This window comes from Brienomyrus brachyistius, chromosome 9 (genome assembly GCF_023856365.1).
Source record: "Brienomyrus brachyistius isolate T26 chromosome 9, BBRACH_0.4, whole genome shotgun sequence".
Lineage (NCBI taxonomy): Eukaryota > Metazoa > Chordata > Actinopteri > Osteoglossiformes > Mormyridae > Brienomyrus > Brienomyrus brachyistius.
In genome coordinates this window covers 28,935,211-28,957,097 of record NC_064541.1, presented here as the reverse complement: position 1 = coordinate 28,957,097, position 21,887 = coordinate 28,935,211, and the positions used below count along the sequence as shown (strand labels likewise).

General features: G+C 48.4%; 1 protein-coding gene across 11 annotated transcripts in view; it reads left to right on the top strand.

Annotated features, from left to right (window-relative positions):
* Positions 1-21,887, top strand: part of LOC125748732 (transcription factor HIVEP3) — a 98,442-nt gene that overhangs the window by 67,444 nt on the left and 9,111 nt on the right. For all 11 annotated transcript variants that reach the window (XM_049025246.1, XM_049025243.1, XM_049025245.1 and 8 more), the window contains 2 exons: positions 11,305-16,111; positions 17,648-17,796. In XM_049025246.1, the coding sequence (XP_048881203.1) occupies positions 11,834-16,111; positions 17,648-17,796 (4,427 nt within the window). In that variant the 5' untranslated portion in view covers positions 11,305-11,833. The remainder of the gene's footprint in view (positions 1-11,304; positions 16,112-17,647; positions 17,797-21,887) is intronic.

The window sequence follows — 21,887 nt, the reverse complement described above, 5'->3', positions numbered from 1 at the left end:
CTGAATCAATGGCTTTCTGTGTGCACATTACGCGGGCGATGACCTCATAGCTCAGGATGACCCGATCCCCCCGGGCTACCCCGCTTGTGGATTCGATACCCAGGAACCCAGAGGAGTCAAGACAGGGTTCAAAAGTCATGTGACTGCTGACAGCGTGTGTGAATATCTTCCGGTACCGGCCGACTTCATGCTATCTTGAATTATGATTGAAACTTTTAGATGAAGCCGACTTAGGTGTCTTTTTTCAAAGCTTAACAGTGGAGGAACTAGACAAAGTGTAATTATGAATTTAAGGGGATTTGTAGAAGACTAATAATATCAGAGGACACCTGTGGTGCCTCTGTTCCTGACATTGTATGCTTGTGCTCACATTTGTTTGAGTGGAGTGTATGTTTGCCAAGCTTAGATTCTCATACTACATCTCCGTCTATAGAAATGTTTTCTCTGCAAACCACAGCATACATGTTGCCTGAAAAGGTTTGACACTGAAACTTATTTTTTGCGCTCCCAGTGTTTAAACTGCATAATTAGGAGTTAAACAGCTGTATTTGCATCTCGCATGAATGATTGGATTTTATACCTCGTTCGTGGCCACAGCCCATCTTGGGTTTTCAGCAAGCTTTTGCTGTGATAGGCCTTTAGAAGCCGTGAGTGATCACATGCCGCGTTTACCCTCGCCTGCTGCTCGTTACATTCATTATGCTTTAGCATCACTTGGCACAGTACATTTGTGGCTCCTGCAGCTCTGGCGGAGTGTAAGCTACACCTTCCCAGAAGCCAGTCAATGCTTCGTTGAGCTGACAGGGCCCTTCCACAGCACCGGAGACATAGGTCCTGGTTGTGCGGACCGTTTCTATGGAATGGAGCACTGTTCGGACTGACAGACGGCCCTGGAGCGTGTAGCTCACAGCTCCACAGGGCAGTGGGCTGTTCCTGTTCCTCACATGGATGTGAATTTTCATCTGCTATGCATGATTGGGTCTTGGCTTTCTCTGGCTCCTCCTAGCACCATGTTTTGTTTTCTTTATTCCTATCCCTCCTTATGTTTATATTCCACTCCTGGTAGCCATTTTCACTCTTTTTAAACACAGCAACTAGCCTTTGGGGCCAGGGTTGTATTATTTACCTGTCTGCTTCTGGAAGCCATACAAGTGCTGCAAAGGGGTTTGAAGGGGCAAGGGTGAAAACTCCAGCAGGTGGTAGCATTTGTTTGAAAATCGACTTCCATCCACGGATCTGGATGACATTTGTTAAAGGCATTTGTCCTGAGCTGGAAGCACAATAACAGATAAAGACAGAGTTCTCACATCAGCTGTCTAACAGAGGAAAAATCAGTATGCATGTGATATTAATGAAGAATATAAGGCTGGAAGCTTGCAGAGAATGTCAGGCTTGGCTAAGCGCAGTGCACTAGAGCCAGGGGCAGTGAACACCAGACTCATTGGGGTATAAAACCCAGTGCCACCTTTGGACGTTCTGTTTTCATGGGCTCTACTCACCGGCGTGTCTGCAGCTACCGCCTTTGCCAGCCCATGACCTCGTCAGCCGCTTCTTAACGATTCTCCTCGGCTGTGGACCCCATACTAGAAAGCATCCAGGAAATGTGAACCGTTTCGTTCTCTTCGCGGCAGCTCAGGTGTTTTCCTTGTTCTTTATGACTCTGAGTTGTTATTGGAAAGTTCTGTGTTTTTTTGGAAAGCAGATCATTACTCTGAGGGTTAGAGGAGGTTCCAGATCCAGACGTTCAGCTTGATTTGGTTTATGCCATAATAGAGGTACCTTATTTCTAAGAGAAACATCAGAATTTCCAACGTGTAGCTTTGGGTGGAATTGATTCCTTTATGACTAGGTGATTCATTTAGAAGAGAAATTGCTTGCAGGCCATCTTGGAACACTTGTTAACCTGTGTCCCCCCATTTTTTCCCTCATTCTGGCATCTTTGGACACCTTACAGTCACCTGGAGGTTGGGCTAGCAGATGTTCTGGAAATGCCAGAGCAAGCTTGTCGCTCGCACTCAATCAGTCTTAAAGAAACAAATAGTCTTTCGTGTTTGCTTTGGTTATCGGGTCTCACCAGGACAGCCTCCTGTATTGCGTTACATTTTATCTGTACGGCAAACATCCGCTATGAAGGAAAGCCTGTAGGTAAAGTTTCTGCAGCGCTGTGGTTAAGTGACTTACACGTGGAACACGGCTGAGAACAAACGTTCAGCGGTGTTTCTGTCTTTCGTGATCCCGTGCAACCTCTTACACTTTATTCTTGCTGCTCTCCGTGAGGCACCCAGTGGCTTAGCGTGGTCAGGTGACAGGGCACAGGGCCTGGGTAGTGAGTGACGTGAACTCAGAAAGCTATGCTTGTTGATTCTGTTTGATGGGACACTCTGCTTTTGGTGGCCGTGTGTGTGTGTGTGTGTGTGTGAGTGAGGGAGTGAGGGCTCTCTCTCTCTTCCTCTTGTCGATGGGTATGCAGAAGCACCTTTAATACAGCAGGAGTAGGCTGTTGCGTGATGCGTGAGCTTGGCAATGAGAGAGGCACTTCCAAAGCGGCCAGCTGACCCTCACAAACATGTGAGATGGAGAGGTCTGCTTGGTAGCGTGTGTGTGGTACGAGGGAGGCTTCGTGTGCTGGAAGAGGCCGTCTCTGTGTTCCCTGTCATTGGTGTTTAAAAAGTGGGGGTGTCAGTGGGGGTGTGCGGGGGTGTGTGGTGCTGGGGGAGCGGGCCGCGGCAGGCAGGCCGTCCCTCCACTTCCTCTCGCCAGCGTGTGTCTGTACTCAGGGAGGATGCTGGGGGATAAATTTAGACCTGCAGCTCTCCTTCCATCTGCTGCCACTCGGTTTAGGCCCGTTTCCATAGGAACCAGTGCTAGGCTCCCTTAAATGGGAGAGAAGGAAAATGAAAGGCATTTTGGAGGTTGCAGGGGTTTTGTTCTTCTCCAAGCACATACTAATTCTCCGTACACCTCCTTATCTCCCTCTCAGATCCATGCCGGACCGTTGTGGTCACTGTTTTGAATTGGCACCGGGGTTCTGTGCCTTCGGAAACTGGCAGTGTAAATCTGCGAGCTCCCCGCCGAAAGCTCGCGTCGTGACCATTGTTTAAACTGTCTGAATGGAGGGGACGGGAGGCTATATTTAGCAAGACTGTGGAGCGGTGATTAGGCTGCCGGCTGGTGGTGCTTGGTTGCTACCAAAAAACGGGTCACCACCATGAGAAATATTCTGCAACTGATTTAAGTGCAGGTTTCAAAATGCATGCAGGGCATTCAGGGGCGCCCCGGAATCCTACAGGCTGCGCTGGTAGACGGGCACCTCAGAGGATGCTGTGTTTATGGTGTTCTCCTGTCAGAAGAAGGGACACATGACCTGGGGGTCTGTTGGTGCTGCAGAGGACCTTATGGGGAGACATGGAGCTATGGATGTCTGTGGTCATATGATGGTGTTGGATGCAGTATTTTGTATTCACTAGGGTTAACTAATCTGTTTAAAGGTTGAAAATGTAACTGCCCTGGCTGGTGCTTTGACCACCATTGCTCATTCAATGATAATAGTCACAGCGGAGGGGACAGCATCCAAGACAGCATTACAGTGGGGTCCCCAAAATAGCGTATTCCTGCTGCCCAGGCTCCTCCGGTCCTGGTATCGAAAGCTGAGCCAGTTCTGCCAGAAACTTCTAGAAATGAAATCCAGGTCCCGGTCTGTGAACAGATATTTATATCCGTCTGCGAGGTGCAATTAGCATGTGCAGAGCAAGGTGACATTTCTGTTGTCAGATCTGCTAACGTCGCCTCTGCCAGCCGTGTGAAATGTGCAGGGGGACCTGCCAGACGGCTGTGCCCGCTCAGGTCGCCTCCGCGGAGCTGGCGTGAGGCTCCTGGGGAGCGGGCATGGTGGTGCCACGGAAAGAGAGAGGATACGAAGCGGTTATTACCCACCACAGCGTACTCCGGGATGGTGAAGTCCATACGGCGGTGTTCAGAGCCTGTGAGTGAGGAAGCTGGCTGGGGGTGTGCTTGGGGATGTGCTTGGGGGTGTGCTTGGGGATGTGCTTGGGGATGTGCTTGGGGATGTGCTTGGGGATGTGCTTGGGGCTGCTCTGCACCATGCTGACAGACGTTTGTCACGGCTGTCTTGTTTCAAACATGCATGATGCTTAACAACTGAAACTCTACCAGTGATCTGGCATAGTGGAGACACATGCTTTAATATTTAGCTCAAAACATCTTTTCAAAAGCCAGTAACTAATTCACAACCCACACGTAGAAGTAATCCTGTTTCTCAAAGCCCTGCAGATAATCTAAGTTCACTCTTTAGCACCCCGCAACTAGGCTAAACTCACCCCTTGAAAGCCATTAACTAGTCCCAAGTCACTCTTCAAAACACATTAATGTGTCCAGGTTCACCCCTTAGAAGTGACTAACCAGTCAAAAAACTTCATCACAGGTCTCACCTGTTTAAATGGGCTCCTGGTACTGGTAATTGGCCAGCTCGTCACATAACTTTCCACTTCCCCTTGCGCATGTCCAGCTCCCCGCACCCAGGAAAACGTCAGCCACAGTCATTGTGGGAGTTCCTCTTCCCTCTTACATGAATACATATTGAATCCCACCATGACGAAACTCCAAAACTGATGACATTCATCACCATGTGCAGTTTCCTTAAAATATGTACTTTAATTACTTCTTAATTAAATTAGACTCTTAATGAGATTGTTCACACTGAGCCAGTTTTGAGTTAAAATACTATTTGAGACATTTGTAGTGTTTGTTCCTACAAATCTAGTGAAATTTGTTTACGTTGGCACACACACACAGAGACCTGTACTCATCTTTGTGGGGACTCTCCATACATTTCTGTGGGTAAAACCTAATCCCAACATGATGACCTTAACCTCTATCCAGCCCTAACCTTAACCATAAATAACCAAACAAAGTACAAGTCTTTTGGCATTTTTAGTTTTTTGATTGCAGGCCCAGAGTGTATTGAATTTCCCCTTGTGTGGACCAAAAAAATTATCCCGGCAACATCAAATAACAGGTTTTCAGCACATTGTGGATACAGTTGGTCAGCTGGTAATGCAAATCTGACACACACAAACATGCGTATACACACACACACACACACACACACACAAACATGCGTATACACACACACACACACACACACACAAACATGCGTATACACACACACACACACACACACACAAACATGCGTATACACACACACACACACACACAAACATGCGTATACACACACGCACACACACACACACACACAAACACTGCTGCCAATTTGCGCTGCATGTGTGATGAAGTCCGGGCTCCTTGCTCCTCGCACCTCCTCACCGCACGGGAGGTGCTGCTGTCTTGTGGGCCGCCGAGTCGCTTGTTATCATTTCGAAACAGCTCATTTGCATCTCGCACACCCCCGCTGATTCACTTTACATCAGTGTATCTTGCCGAATTCATCTGTGTGTATAAAGCCAACCCTCCGTCCTTCCCTTCATCCATCCCTCCATCTACCCCTCAATCCATCCTCCACTACAGTATATGTCAGTATATACATTGGCAGTGTAATGGTTTGCTGTTGGGTATCAGCCCTCCTGTGCTTCAACCTCTTGGCTGCCCGCTTCGTTTACATCCTCAGAAAGCTGCTCCTGCTGACTGCAGGATGATGCTTCGGACTCTGTGGGACCCTGAGGCTTTTTGGCCGGACAGTCTTTTTGAGCAGTCCTAATACAGCTCGGATACAGCCGGCTTCTGAGCACCGTGGCTGGGATTCAGAGATCAGAGCTGCCGGCAGCCCCAGGCCCCAAGCCCTGGGCTGCTCTGCGCATGGTGGCCGTGTGCTCTGTGTGTGTGTGTGTGTGTGTGTGTGTGTGTGTGTGTGTGAGAGCTCTCTCTCTCCCTCTCAGAGGTCCTGAGAATTAGGGGATAAGGGGAAAGAGACAGAAGGAGGGCGAGTGAGTGCCGGCCTCCCCGCGGACCTCCTTCGCTAGCCTTTGGCCGCAAGATCTCCCCGCTCAGCTGACCGTGCACCGCCGCCCCGCTGCTCACTCTCACTTTCTGCCCCCCCCCCAGTCACTGCTGTCTGTGGCAGAGTTGACGGCAGGATGGGCTTCATGGAGGGTGGTGTGCAGCATTGTCATGCCACATGCCAGTCACTGATACCACACTGACTGACCTCCCTTTGGACTTACACTGCATCACTGACGGAGGAGAGATTTTGGTATTGTGGGGGATACGACTTAATCATGTACATGTAAAGGTCTGTTTTTTTAGGGGCGAGTGAATGAAGGCAAATTAAATATTAGTGCTTCCCACGTCCCTGCACTGGATGTTAGCAGTAAAAAAATGGCAGAGCCTCCCTGGTGGAAATGAAGTGTGCAACAATGTTCAGTGTGCTTTCACTTTCTGGCCTGGGCTGGTGTTGGTGGTTCAGCCGTATGCGTCAGAATGAAACTAATATGGGCTGGGGGTGGCTTGGGCGGGGTTGGGGGGTGATGCATCTCCCACCGGTGTCTCATAAACAGAGGCTGAAACAGAGGCCCCCATTTCCGGGTAACATTTGGGTTGTGTGTCTGTGTGTCTGTGTCTGTGTGTGTGTGTGTGTGTGTGTGTGTGTGTGTGTGTGTGTGTGTGTGTGTGGACCAAATGTTTGCACAATGCGATAAAGATATGGTTAAGGTTAGGGCCGGGTAGGCAAGGTTGTCATTGTTGGCATTAGGGTTTTGCCCTTAGAAATGAATGGATGGTCCCCACAAAGATTTGAATTCAAGTGTGTGTTTGTGTGTGTGTGTGTGTGTGTGCACACGCATGTGTGTGCGGGTGTGTTCATTAGCATGCACTCGTGAGCGTGTGACTCTGCCTGAGTGCTGGACACCAGCACATGTTTCTGGTGGTTGAGGTCACGGGTCCCTGCTCCGTGCATTTGTGCATGCAAGCACCAGCCCCCCTACCCCCCAGCTCTGTGGGCTTCCCCATCCCGGGGCTCAGAGCTAAAGTAGCATGAATAATTTAGCTGCTCTTCGTGCTGCCCTAAACCACCCTAATCGGTCTGTTTAAGGGGCGCGCGCGTCAATGGGATGCCGAGGATCATTAAGTCCCGCCTGCCTGCGGCCGGCAGCAGACGGAGAGCGCGTGTGAGGATCCCTCCAGAACCAGCTGCTGCCCCAAATGCACCCCCCCTCCCACCCCCCGATTCTCCCTCCCACTCCCTTCCTTGGACCACACAAAAGAAGCAATGGCGGCCCGAGGAGGCGTGGGGGGGAGGCGTTGCCATGACGCAGTGGCACATGACCCACACGTGCCTGGCACGCTCCCCCCTTGCATTCCCGCGCTGTGACAGATCTGGCGCTGGGGGCCCCCTCTGGCTGGCTGCATGGACCAGTGGAGCAGACAATGCAGACTGTGCCACCTGGAGGTGGGGGAGGACTTCTCCATGTCATGTTATTGAACATGTTTTTTGCATACAGACACACACGTTATTGTATGTGTATTCTTCAGGTGCATAAACAATTGCTGATAGAAGCAAACTAAAGCTTAAAAGCACCACTTACAAGTGATGGAAATACTGCCATTTAATATCATATTGCCATATTTTGTATGGGGATGATGTAACCCATCAGTACCCCTGTGTTAAAAAGGAATAAACCATCTCTCTCATGTGGGGCCATAATATTAAATATGTCAAAAATGCTCCCCCTTAGATCTGGCTTGATCTGTTCTGAAAACTATATAGTGATACTATATCATATAAATCTTATATGTGAGGAATAAGGTTTCTCCATTAACCACTGGTTCACCCAGTTTTAAGGGTATGAGTCTGACCCAGCTTACATCAAACCTCAGACAACATTAGCATATACAGTCACTCTGAGCTGGTGATCAGTGCTTAAGTGAGAAAAGTTTGAAGTGTTCACAGCTTTATGGTATTCTGGTTATTTTTCTGATTATTTTGTATGGTTTCCCATTTTTATTTCTGTTCTGTTTGCGGGACCTTGTATGTGTCTCCATTCTTCTCCCATAGCCACTTATCCAGTATGGAGTCACAGCGAACCTGGACATTCAAGTGACTTCAAGTGTGCTTTGTCATTAATGTAACATACTGTAGTCTGCATCAATACAGCAGTTTTTCTACACAACAATAAGTGTGACTAAAAATGAATCCTACATGATGAAAGAATCCTGTCAGGATTTCACACATTTGTTACGTCGATACTCACTGCTGTGTCGTGAACAGATGTTGGGAAAACAAACTCAGTTTTGAAACAGTCTAGCAATGAAGGTGGATTCCAGGGAATCGGGGGCTGGGGTGTCTGTTTTGGCAGTCACATGAGTAATGAAGCCAGAATCCAGGAAACACATGCGAAGCTCACAGAACCGGGCTTGTTAAAAACTCGTCAGGCTGCCTCGCAGCCTCTGCCGCTTCCGCCGGAGCCGTTGTCATCCACGGAAGTCGGCATTCTGTATAGCGATACTTTGAATAATTTACCATGTGGAGTGGGTAAGTTCTCCTCCAGTGTCAAGAAGTGAAAAAAAGGCAGGTAAGATCTGGCAAGGTGGTGGGGGTCGGGAGCCGGCCAATGTGATAGACAGTGGGACAGGCTGGGAATCTCACCATGTGCACTGAGGGGGTGGTTCTGAAAAAGAGGTAGCTGGATTCGGACCCCTACTGCAAAATGCTGCCAGAGATGTCCAGGACTGCTCCCCTGGGGGATGGATTAGCTATGGAATGTACCAGGGATAATGGCCGCGAGGCACGTATGACTGCTGAAGCTGTGCGTAATGTTTATGTGGTGACAATGCCATCCTGACTGCCTGTGTGGGGGTGTGTGGCTGGAGGGCTGCGGCGTTTTTAAGTGCAGATGGTCTGCTGATACTCTTCATGTCGTTCATCTCATCCTTCTTTTCTGTACTCCCTCCTCTCTCATCCTCTTCCCCTTATCTACAGCTCCCCCTAGTGCCTGAATGCTGCTGTGCTGGGAGCACTATCTGGAAACCCCTTTCTACTCTGCTTATTCATTTAGCTTTTGCTCTCCAGGAAAAAGTGTGGAGGGGGGGGGGGGGCTCCTTTCACTTATTTCCAGAAATCAGACGAGGCCCCAAATGCAGCGTTCCAAAGAGAATCTATGTTTCGTTCGAGACAAATCAGCTGAATTATCCTGCTAAGGCAGAGCCCTCCAAGGGAATCTGCATGCCACGCCGTGACCTGCCAGAGCTGGCGTCTTGTGAAGCGTGTGCAAGCCAGCTGCTCTGTCCGAGAGCTGCCATGTCCTGCTCCGCTGAAACGCAAAGCCCATTTTTTCCACGTCTGTGCTTGTTTTCCGAAACTGAGCTCGGCTCCAAATCTTCCAACCCAGCTTGAGTGTGGCTTGCATCATTTATCCAGACACAGTAGATTTCCCTCTGAGGATCTGATCCGTACCGTGTTCGTTAGAGTAGGAGACGTATTGTCCTCTACTCTGTGCTCCTTTGTGTGGGAACATCTCTCTTCCTCTAAGCCGAAACAAAAGATACCCGAAGTATTTCTTTATTTGGCTGCACAATGGATTTATACCTGCCAAAGTGGGTGGATATTGATGATATTAACAATAAAGGCTTCATTCATATTTTTTGCTCCCTTTGTTTTTGTCCGTAGAATTAAATGTAGCTGCGCTCTCCTTTACAGTGACGCCAACAGCCTCCGTTGTCCAGTGAAGTTTCACAACCGAGAGGCTGAAATGGGTGACTGCTATTCCGAGATTAGCAACATCTATCTTTTGTGGTATTGGTGGCGAGTGGACCTAGGACATAAATTTTACACTGTGTTCTCTGTTTTGCCTTTGTGGTGGTTGTGCAGATGACTCACGCCGAAACACGGTAGCCCCTGAAACTGGCCAGTGGCAGAAAATTGCCGTAGATTTAGCCTTAATGAAGTGATCATTGAGAACTAATGAATGGGATGGCTTACAATTCAGATTAATCTCTTACAACATGACTGCCATTCGGCCGCATAGATGAATCAGATGTAGACCCTCTGGACTATAAATATAGTGCTTGTGCACTTTTTACTTGTGCTTCAGTCAAGGACATTTAAATGCCAGCTGAGTAAAAAAAAAAAAAGGGAAAATTGTTCAGAAGTGCCATATGCCTGGTCAGATGCATGACCTGCAAGTGAATAACCTCTATATCTGTTCCCATTGAGGGTAATAAACCTCAGTTGGGGAAAGATTTGAAGGGACCTTGGATCTTGTATGCATGTTAAGTCAAAGCCTGCTTGTGTGTTGTGCCCTAATGTGTGCAGTTTGGTGTGGTGGTGGTGGTGGGGGGCAAGGGGGGGGGGAGTGGCCTGGTGTCGATGGGAAAACCTCTTGCCGTTTCGCTTCAGACGTCAGCCAGAGGGTTCAACTCTCGGCAAGGACTATAATTCATATGTAGACATTGAGGTATTGACAGTGCCAACATCACTGACTCACCTTCAAAGGCATCTTAATCTAAGGTGTTGCCTGATGAGGTTTGTACAGGATTGGGTGGATTGAACTGATACTCAAAGTGAGATCCAATACTGTTATGTTTTAGAAGTTAAAAAATATATATATTTTCTTGGCAGATGCTGTTTTGAAATGTAGTCTAGTTTTACTGTTCTACATCACTGCAAAACTGAAAAATATAATAGATAAAAAAATAGTAATGTTAAAATAATTACACCTGAGAAATCAATATTAATCTAACAGAATTATGGGCATCATCATTAGCCTTCATGGCTAAACTACACCCAGATTTTGACTCTGATAGCAGAGAAAATCTCTTCTGGATTGGAATCGGATGCTGACCAATGGATGTGGAGAGGATAAAGAATCTTTCCTACAAAACATAACAGGTTCCAGTCGGGATCTGTAGTGATGTCATAGGAATCTGTTGTCCATTAATTCATCTTTAGTCTTGGGTTGACATCTTATTGTTATCAGTATATAGTTGTGACTTTGGCATGAGTTTTGTTTCAAATGTATAGGGTGGGAAAGATTCAGATTTTTCAGTAAGTTTGTTGCATAAGATATCGAAATTCATTTGCTGTGATATTTTAAGCTTGTTTTAAAGTCTAGAACCTCTCATATGGTAACTTAATCATTAGTGTTTGTACATTGCGAGTAGTACAAGGGAAACAGATTGAAAAACATCAAGCGCATGCAGGGATATATCTTCAGATTTAGGCTGGAAAAAGGCTATTTCCCTTTGGGAGTATGAGTCATGTGACAGGTAAATACCAGGTATAATAATAACTAACAATATGAGATGATCTACTCCATTCTGTGTCTGTTTTCACAGAACCAGTGAGGTGACAGTCAGCAGCGGAAAGCTGAGAGGGATCTGTGAAGAAGTTGCTGTGTGCATCTGGACCGTTGTCTGACCGTGGACCAACTCTAAGACCAGTCCAAAGGACTAACAAGCTAGATATCTGCAGTAAACCATGGGAAAATCACGATGCAAAGTGATCATCTGCTCGGCGCTGGGTGATGGATTGCTACAGTCGGCTTGGATATTACTCTTAGCCCCGCTTTGATGGTGTCCATTTATACTGTTGCAATGAGGCCTTTGCCATACTTGGATATGATTTAAAAAGAAACTTATGAAATTTTAATAATTATAAAGTGAAACAAAGGAAAGAAGAAGGAACCTTTTTCACTAGACAAAAAGAGGTCTTCAGACACCCTCTGGCTGTTTCTTTTGCAGAGCCTTCTCCATGCCATTATGTACCGGGAGAGTTCTGCAGCTTTGTGGCTAAATCAATGAGGCTGTGTGGTCTGACTAAGACAGAAGCATTCCCAGTGTTTATTTAAGGCCTCCTCCCCACTCTATGGAGGCCAAGCACAGCCAGCCGACCGGCGGGGAGCGGTCTGCAGGGCAAGAGCATCCCCTGTCTGAGCATCCCCCGGAGGACCATCTGTCGCAGCTTCAGCAGCTGCATCAGGCTCCCTCCCGACCTCCCCATGGCTCTCATGGTCGACACCATCACCGGCAGCCTAAGCGTAGTGACCTAGAGCGGCAGCTCCTCCGGCTGCAGCATCAGTCTTCTACCTCTGCAGCAGCACCAACGTGGCAGCTTGCAGGTACCCCGGGTCCCTCTGGAGGGAACTTTCCCACAGCCTCTCAGTCATCTTCTTCCACTCAAGGCTTGCATGCCCAGGTAATCCCATCACAATGCAGCCAAGAAGTCCAGGAGGGTGCCCCGCCCAGGCGGGAACGTAAGCCCCAGAAGCCAGGAAAGTATGTGTGCACTTACTGCGGCCGTCCATGTGCCAAGCCTAGTGTTCTCCAGAAGCACATTCGCTCCCACACTGGAGAGCGCCCCTACCCCTGTGTCCCATGCGGATTCTCCTTCAAAACCAAGAGCAACCTGTATAAACACCGCAAGTCTCATGCCCACCGGATCAAGGCAGGGTTGGCTACCAGCAGGGAGGACTATAGCTTAGGTGGACCTGAGGGGGGTGCTCTGGGGGAGGATCCAGAAGAACCCACAGAGGGAGAAAGCACAGATTCAGAAGATGAAACAGGACAACATGCCCCAGTGTCCTCCCAGGAGAAACTGACCTCACAGAAGAGTGGAAGCATAGAAACACCAAACTTAGAGGAGCCACAACGAGCTGAGGACTCCCAGGCAGTTAAACAGAGGCTAGCCATGAGGTTAAGTGAGAGGAAACGTGTGCCAGTAGCTTCCTCAGATGATCCACCTTCCTCCCTGGGCCCTGGAAGTAAGGGTAGTACAGAGTCAGGTTATTGCTCCCTTTCTGGGAGCACTGAGCTGTCCCAGGTGAGCCCTCCAAATACCAATGCCAAAACCTATGCTGAAATAATTCTGGGCAAGTATGGACGGCTGGGGCAACAGCAAAGGGGCTCTCATCACCAACACCTTCAGCCCTCTTCCACTACTTCCTTAGGGCAAGAGGAAAAGACTATCCCTTTTACGGTGCCTAAGACACAGGTCATAGAGCACATTACCAAACTTATTACCATTAACGAAGCTGTAGTGGACACCAGTGAAATCGACAGCGTCAAGCCCAGAAGGTCTTCCCTCTCCAGGAAAAGCAGCATAGATCCCAAGTCAGAAGCACTTGGACCCAGTAGCAGCAGTGCTGTTCCTATGAGTCTTAGTGGCTTTTCAAGTGAATCCCTCCGTCCCAAGTTTCCCAATGTTGACTTGATGGCTGGTCAGGCTTCTACAGTGCCTCTCCTAAGAAGCCACTCAATGCCTTCCTCAGCAGGCCAGGCCGATTCTGCCACCACTTCTCGCAGTTTCCGTCTCAGTCATTCGTTTGACGAAAGGCAAGCTGTGGTGGCAGAGATGCGTGTAGGCCACCATCACCGCATGCTGAAGCGCCAGCCCGCAATTGAGGTACCGCTTGGAGCAGAGTTCATCCCTGAGGAGAATGCTCCCTCTGTTTCATCCTCTGTCACCCCTCTGACATCTGACCTGAGCCGAAAGCAGCGGCGTGGGCCCAGACTTTACGAATGTGAAGCTTGTGGTACCCGGTGTAAGAAAAGAGAGAGCTATGAGTCACACCGTCGCAGTTTTTGTACGGCACGCCAACCTGAGGAACCCAAGAAGGGACCGGAGAGCAGCACTTATCGAGAGGACAGACCTCAAATGATGCATTATAAATTCAGGGCTATGGCAATGGCTGTGCGCAAAAGGAGGAAAGAGGAGAGTCTGGAGGAGGATCCTCCCAGCCCAGGACCAGCAGCTGTTTCATTTCCACTTAGTGCCCCTACCCCTGTACCGGGACGAGAAGATATGTTTGAGAGGGAGACTTCTTTGAGCACTTCCACACAAGTGGAACCAGACAGAAGAAGCACTTGGAAGGAGATCTCTGTGATCCAGCACACCAGCTCATTTGAGAAGCAGGAAAGCATGTCTGTGGAAAGCCAAGAGAAAGAGGAAAAACTAACTAGCGTGCCACTGCCTTCTGTGGAACACCAATTGCCGCCGAAAACTCAGCAACAGCCACCGCCGAAACCACACCCAATATCCCGCTTGGTTCGCCAGCATAACATTCAAGTGCCAGAGATCCTTGTAACCGAAGAGCCAGATGCAGACATGGTGCCGGTCCCAACCACAGCTATAACGTCATTAGCTAAGGAACCAGAGAAGGTGGAGGAGTTCCAGTGGCCTCAGAGAAGTCAGACTTTAGCCCAGCTTCCAGCTGAGAAGCTGCCACCAAAGAAGAAACGCCTTCGACTAGCTGAGGCAACCCAGTCCTCTGGGGAGTCAAGCTTTGAGTCAGTTTCACTGCCTCGCAGTCCCAGTCAGGAAAGCAGCATATCCCATGCCTCTAGCCGGTCTGCTTCCTTTGAGGATTCAGGAAAAGCTGACTCTGAGGTGGCTCCAGCTGGTGCTTCTAGAGGCTCCCAGGGATCTCACATGCTGACTGTTCCTTCTGCCCCACACCAGCATCACCATCCCCACCGGGAGATGAGGCGCTCAGCCTCAGAGCAGGCCCCTGCAAGCACCCAGCACCCTGCCCAGATCGTCGAAACTCGGAGCAAGTCCTTTGACTATGGTTGCCTCTCCCCACAACACTCCTCCACAACCTGGAGGGAGAGACGAAAGTGCCTCCTGGTGAAGCATGCCACGCTGGGGGAGCCGGATCAGGAAGATCAGCCTGCTGGTCCATCTGCCAAACCTGGAACTCCTCTGGTCTGCCTGTCCTACACTACTCATCCTGTTTCATCTTCAGGTTCAGAGTCCAACATGGCACAGTCATCCTCCAGGCATAGCCCAGATTCTTTAACAAAGTCTGTACAGCTTCTTCAACCCTCACTGCCTTCTCTCTCCCAGTCAGTTTTCCCCCAACATACACAACCTCCAGAGACATTCCCCCAAGGACAGCTAGCTCAACTCTTACCTGCCACAACAGGCATCACTGATGTCCCATCTGCTCAGATCATCCCTCGAGCTTATTTGCAGACTGCTCCACCCCCACTCCATGCAGCTCCGCTCCGCATTGCAGATCACCTGGGTCTTCCTCTTCAGCCCTTCTCATCAATCCATCCCTTGCAGTATCCAACTGGTGCTGCCCAGGCCCTCTACCTCCCCATGCCCAGCGGACTAACCCTTCAGGTTCCCACAGAACCCTTTCGGGAATCCAAAGAATCGTCATCCTCTTTGCAGACACCCATCCCCTATCATCACCAACCTCACCATCCTCGCCCAGTCATCGCTCCCTGTCTAGAACAGCTGGCACCAGTGGTGTCACTTGTGGTGCCAGTACGCCTCCAGACCCACATTCCCACCTATGCCAGTGCAATGTACACCACCCTCTCTCAGATCCTCGTAACCACTCAATCCCATGAGCCTGTCTGTTGCTCCACTATGGCTCTCATGAGCAAGCTAGAGGAGCGTACACTGCAGAGCCCATACTTAACAATCCCCACTTCAAAGAGTTACCTGCCAGTGACCCTGCCTTTGGAATTGGAGCTCAGGATGGGTTCAGAAGAGGGATATGGATCAACAAGTGTGGGTGGGAGCAAGCGCATGCTTTCTCCAGCTGGAAGCCTGGAGCTCAGTACTGAGGCACAGAGACAACAGAAACGTGTGAAGGAAGAAGAGGAAGAGGAGAAGGAAGACAGTGAAGGCATCAGAAGAGGAGGTGATGGAGAAAAGGCTAAAGACAAGGTGGCTATTGAAGCTGCTCTGGTTCGTGAAAACAAAGAGAAGGTCGAGAAAGCTAAGGAAGAGGAACCAGAAGAAGACAAGGGCGAGGCAGCACCAGAAGAGGCAGTGCCCTCCAAGGAGGAAGAAGAGGAGGAGAGCATAAGAATCCGGGTCTTGAGTCCAGAAAGCCACAAGGGGCCATCGTACCATAGCCTTCATACCACCACCTCGGTCAGCTGGTGCTACCTGAACTATGTGAAACCCAACCCATCCCCCCAGAGGGATGCCCAGGCTTCTGTGTACTCCTCCTGGTGTGTCAGCATGCACAACCCCAACCTGCCTGGCCTTTCCACCAAGGTGTCACTCGCGCTGCTGCGCTCCAAGCAGAAGCACAGCCTGGAGACCTACACCACAGCCATGGCACCACAGCCCACTGCTGGCAAGCTGGTTCCAGCCAATGCCAGAAAGCCACGTATGACTGAAGTAAGTCTGACAGCCATCATAGACTGAATCATCTTCATAAAGAGTGTGTCAGATGAGTTGTTGGTGTTGCCGTGAGCTGTGCCAACACACACAAAGCGATGCCGACAAATCACTTGATTTTGGTCAACATTGTCTCTGCGGAATCCGAAATATTCCATACAGCGGAAGACAAATGTCTTTTGGGGACTAGATCTTGTTTACTCACTAATTTTTTGTAAAATTTCTTACAAATGCATGCAGAGCTCATGCAAAAGTAGAGGCAGTAAACTTTAGAGTGATTTATTAAGATCATGTGATTATTGATGATCATGCACATCTAATCCACGCAGAGGAACGCAGACCTGTGCTTGCCCTCTGAGCCCTCCTGCTACCACAGCAGAGGCCGCTCCCTAGTCCCTCTGGGGCCTGTACTACGAAGCGGGATTACTGGCTTATCGGGGTAACTTGTCGGATTTAAGGTAGTCTGGGAAAAATGTAAGTGAACGAATATGAAGTCCATTTAAGCTGTGGTACCTTAAAGCTGACAAGTTACCCTGATAAGTAACCCTGCTTTGTAGTACAGGCCCCTAGTGGAGCACGCCACACTTTACACGCAAATGCCTTCCATAAAAAGGTAGTTTAAACGCACAACAACAAACGATTTCTATAGTATTACACTACATAGTAAAACTATGTATATGTGTTTATAATGTCTGTGTTAGAGGAAGCTATGTGCACCCACTCCTGGTTTAGTGACTACGTCAGGTAGTGACCATTAAAACCAGTAATAAAAACAAAATCATTTATAACCAATGCACAACTAATGTGCGCATTTATGACCAAATTTTGTATGCTTGCCAACAATGCACACAAGAGTGAGAGTAATGCTGGCGTAACTGTACAAGAATTTTATCTGTATAAAATGGCAGCAGCCATCGAACTTGGCAGCACGAAGCCCAGTCGCAGTGACGCCTAGCCTATCGTGATTTTCACTTAGCGACCATTTCACTTTCATCTTTTCTAATTTTCCCTTAATTCCTCCAACAATATATCCGGCTGTATTAACCGTTGTGATTTTAATTTACTGTGTATTAACGCATCAGCTAAACAATTCTGATAAATAAATAAGGGATATAGAGCTTTGGTAGGTGGCAGTGTTTCCTCTGGAGTTTGGGACACTGATGAGCTCAAGCCTTCATTGCAAGCACACTTATACATTAAGTAATTTCCCTATGGGACCAATACAGTTTTTTTCTGATTCATATGTAAGCTTTACTCAAAACTTCAATTTACAACAGTAGGAGTAACATACACTTGCAGGAGTGACACATTTGTGCGAGTGACAAACGTATATGAATGACATATACTTGTGCAAGTAATATAAAGTTGTAGGTGTTACATACACTTTGTGGGTGTGACATACACTTGTGTGAGTGACATACATTTGTATGAGTGATGTAAATTTGTGTGAGTGAGTTTCCCCCTGTTCTCGTCAATTCTGTACTATGCGGTGTAGGGGAGAGCCACTAAAGTGGTCTTTGTTTGTCCCGAGTATAGGTACGAGACACACCTCCCCACATCCCCTTTGAAGTGAAGGAGACACCTCCGCCTGAGAAGGAGGAGGAGAAGAAAGGGAAGCGGGAGGAGGAAGTGCCCTCCACATCCAAACGCTGTGAGCCATCGCGTATCCGGATCTTCGAGGGCGGGTAAGCGAGACAGAGGCAGAAAGAGACCATGTGCTCCCCAGTTCATTATAGAGTCATTAAATAGTGATATGTAGTCCACTCCTTAAACCGCCAGTGTCCTCATGTTCTCTGTTAGCGAAACACATCAGCATCAGAATTAGTGGTGCAAAATTTTGATGACTTTGATGCAGGTGTTTACAAAGATCATATTTTGAACATTAATCAGAAGCTTCCATTTCAGTTATAAATCTTAGTCTTAAGCTGCGCTGTGGATGCAGTCATTTTTCCCAGTTCTCACAGTGGGCTTTGAGCCAGGCAGAGGAAAGGAGGGCATCTTTGTTCACTGTGGACCCCTGTAGCTGGTGGTCAGGCATGGAAATACCTGCGGTTATGAAGCTCTTCAGCTCAAGGATAGAAAATAACTCGCCTCACAAATGGCCCTTAACAGAAGTGGAAGGATGTGTATGTTGTTTACATAGGTGGAGCAGGGTCTGCGTAGGAGTAACAGGGGTGCGTGTTGTTATGTCGGTCCTCTAGGATCCCGCCTTTAACATCTTACAGGTTCCACCTGGCCACACCATGTCATTTCATAGCATTGTTATTGCCAAGAGGTGTTTCCTGTTTTATACTGCTTTATCTGTGTAAAATTAATTATTGGTTAAGATTTTATTTTAGTTGAATCTATTCAATAAAAATAACCTCAAACCTATCACATAAATTTAAGTTGAGCCTCAGGTTAATTTTATCTTCTCCTGAAAAGGCCAGAATTATAAATCTTAATTTGGGGGAAATAATGTAAAAAGAAACATGTCGATCCCCACCCACATCTCATCTCCAAATCGCTGCTGAATCTCCTTTTCACGCTCTTTATTCAGTAAAGTGCCGCGAAGGTGTACCACCGAACAACAGCACCTGTTCTCATTGGCTGGAAGCCACATGTCCCATTGAATGTCACCTGCTGTCGATGTTGCTCTCAGTGTTGGAGGTGTGGTGGAGATGTTTCTGTCTATGGAGGTGTGGTGCACACATCCTGACTGTGTGATGTTCTTGCAAGTGAGTTCCGGGACCTTAACGCTCAGAGAGTAATCAGGGGAACAGCTTGGAAAATCAAAGCTGGGAAAGGTCGATTTATGCTGGAAAGACCCTGGCAAGGAAGCCTTTGAGTGGGATAATGCTGTTAGAGGGGAGGAGGTGCTGTTTGAGCTGTTTTTAGGGTACTTATGCCTGGGTGTCCCTGTGACTGAGCTCAGTCGCAGCAGTAGTGTAGCTCTGGGTAGCTCTGCTGGTGTCACTGGAGGAACGTGACTGCGTGTGCATGCCTGTGGCAGGTGCTGGAGCGTACTGCCGGGCCAACAGAGCTGGGTCTGTCGACGGCCTCAGCCCCACGTTGACTCCCTTTACGTAACGTGCAGCTGGACTCTGTTTACACAGAAAATTCAAATCCTCCGACCTTGCAAGGGGGAATACTGGAGCACTTTGAAGGTACTTTTTGAGAAAATTCTTTTCCAGCCAGGTCCGGCACAAGGAAAGTCTCTGTCCGTGTACTTTTCCCCCCAAATGGGATGGTTGCCTTTATTATTAAATTTATTTCTTGTCCTCTGCATTTCCTGAAATGAAACCAACTTCAGAGCGAGGGAGTTATTTCGTACATGGAGGTGTGACAGGACAAGGTCCAGGGCAAAGAGGGACAGGAGAGCACAGAGGCGGGGAGGTGTGTGGTGTCCGGGGGGGACGGGGGTTAGGGTGAGCACGTAATAAGGCCCATTTACACCGCAAGCCAGCGTCGACGCAGCAAAGGGCAGGCTCCCTCCCCCTTGTCTCTCTCCTTAGACTTCTCTCCTGTCTGCCTTCCTCTCCTGTCTCCCCTGTCCAATCTCCCTCCTGTCTTCCATCTCTGTTTCTTCTCACCTTCCTGTCCCCACCTGCCTTCTGTCCCCCCTTTATTTTTCTGTTCGGCAATCCTTACTTTTTATTCTGGGCTCCCTCTCTTTCTTTCTCCCTCCCCACCCCCCCTCCCCCCTCTCTCTCGCTCTCTCTCTCTTTGCAGTTCTCTCTGAAGCGCGGGCCAGACTCTGGGCACAGGAATACGCGCTGCCATCAGAGAGGTAGACCGCTCCCCGCCCTCTCGTCTCGCCACCTCCGTATGTCCGGTCTTCCTCGCATTTTATTTGTGAGCTGCAGGGACAGGAGAAGGCCCAGGTGGCTCCGGCTTTCCGCCGTGACACATCCCAATCTGGTGTCGTCGTATAAATCTGTGTTCCTCACCTAGCAGGATATGTCCATGTTTCACATCAGCCCCACAGCAGCATAGCAGGTGGAGGGAAGGCAGCTGTTCACCTTCAAAACCCTCAATAGCCTCGATAGAGTGTTAGCAGATGGACTGACTTAGAATGGGTCCTGAACCACCATCATGAACAGAATGCTTGCCCTACATCAGGTCCAGATCTTGTCCCTGGGTGGAGAGGTCAGCGCCACTATCGGAGAGTAGCATTTTCCATGCTCCGTGACTAGTGGCCAAAGTGTTCTCGATGTACACGCATCCACACACATACGCACGCATACATGCACACACACCAACATCATTGCTTTTAAGCAGTAGACCTCATTCTAACACTCACACAACCCAATTTCTATAAATACTCAGCAATGCATCCAGTCATCCATCCATCCATCCATCCATCAATTTTCTGAAACTACTTAATCCCAACTGGGGTCACGGGGGGGACCGGAGCCTATCCCAGGAACAACGGGCGCAGGCGGGAACCAATCCTGGGCAGTCGCCTACTCAGCAATCCGGTTCTTATTTTTGTTATTATTATTATTGACTATATGTTTTCATCCGGATACAGTAGGAGCAAACCTGAATGCATAGAAGCCTTTAATGCATTTGAGCTAATGTGGTGGCTGTATGCTGAGTCGGGTTCTCCCTCACTCACACAACAGCAAGGGCCTCATTTATCAAACTCTGCATGAATTTCATTTAGAAAAAAAATGCGTATGCAGAAAAAAATCTAATCTATTGTGCACATATTTCCCCTCGGAACTATCATGTAAATGTGCATTCATGCACGAGCCTGAGATCCTGCCCAGTTTCCACCCACAAATGACCAGAAATGGTCAATGCAAATGAACTGCGTCTCATATAATAGGCAAATCAAGCCTTTCAAATCAAATCCAACGATAGCAGCTATAAACAGATAAACAAGAAGAGAAATTTTGAAGTGTGAGGTGGAGGCGCAACAAAATAAAATTTGGGGGCGTTTTTCCAAATTTGTCCAAATTGTTGCATACGCCAAATTGTTACACTGCTGTAAAAATACACATTTTTTCCTACAAAGTTTTGTTTGATAAATTTAGGAATATCTGTAAAACGTTGTGTATGCACATTTCAGACATCTTTTTGTACAGTAGTGGTCAAAATTGTGGAAACACTTCCAATTTTTAGAGATAGCAGAACTTTAACTGTTGGTCCAGTTACTCATTTAATCAGCCAGTGTATATCTGTAACATTCTTTGACTGTTTATAAACATATTACTGCCAATATTTGCGTAGTAATTTTTAAACGGTAATGCCAAAAATGGTAGGCGTCTCCACAATTTTGGCCACTAGTGTATTACACAACTTTGATAAATGAGATTCCAGGTGTCTTGGGATACTGCTGAGGTGGGTGTCATGTGGGGTTCAGGTCTCCTGCTCTCCAGCGCCCCCTGCGGTGAGACTGATTTGGCAGAGGCAGTGCTGTAGTATAGTACACACGATGCCCTGTAACCCAAAGGCAGCTGATTCATGTCCCAGAAGGATTCTGCAGTTGTGCCTTAGAGCATGTAAGCATCCTGTTCCCATGAGTTCATTTTGCCTGAAAGGGTCAGTTTAGAGACTATCAGTGTAAGCAGCAGTTCAGCTGGGTCGCAGTGTTCAGGCTGGCCTCCTCGTGCCACCGTCCATCTGGACACCTCGTGCAGCGTCTGCAGGGACAGTTTGGCCTCGGAACTGACTCAACCGTGACTCATGGCACCCCCGCCGATGCCACTTCTCCACGGCGAGAGCCGGCCCATCCGTCAGAGTGCCTGGCACGTGTGACGGGTCACGCCTGAGAAGACTGAGATTCAGA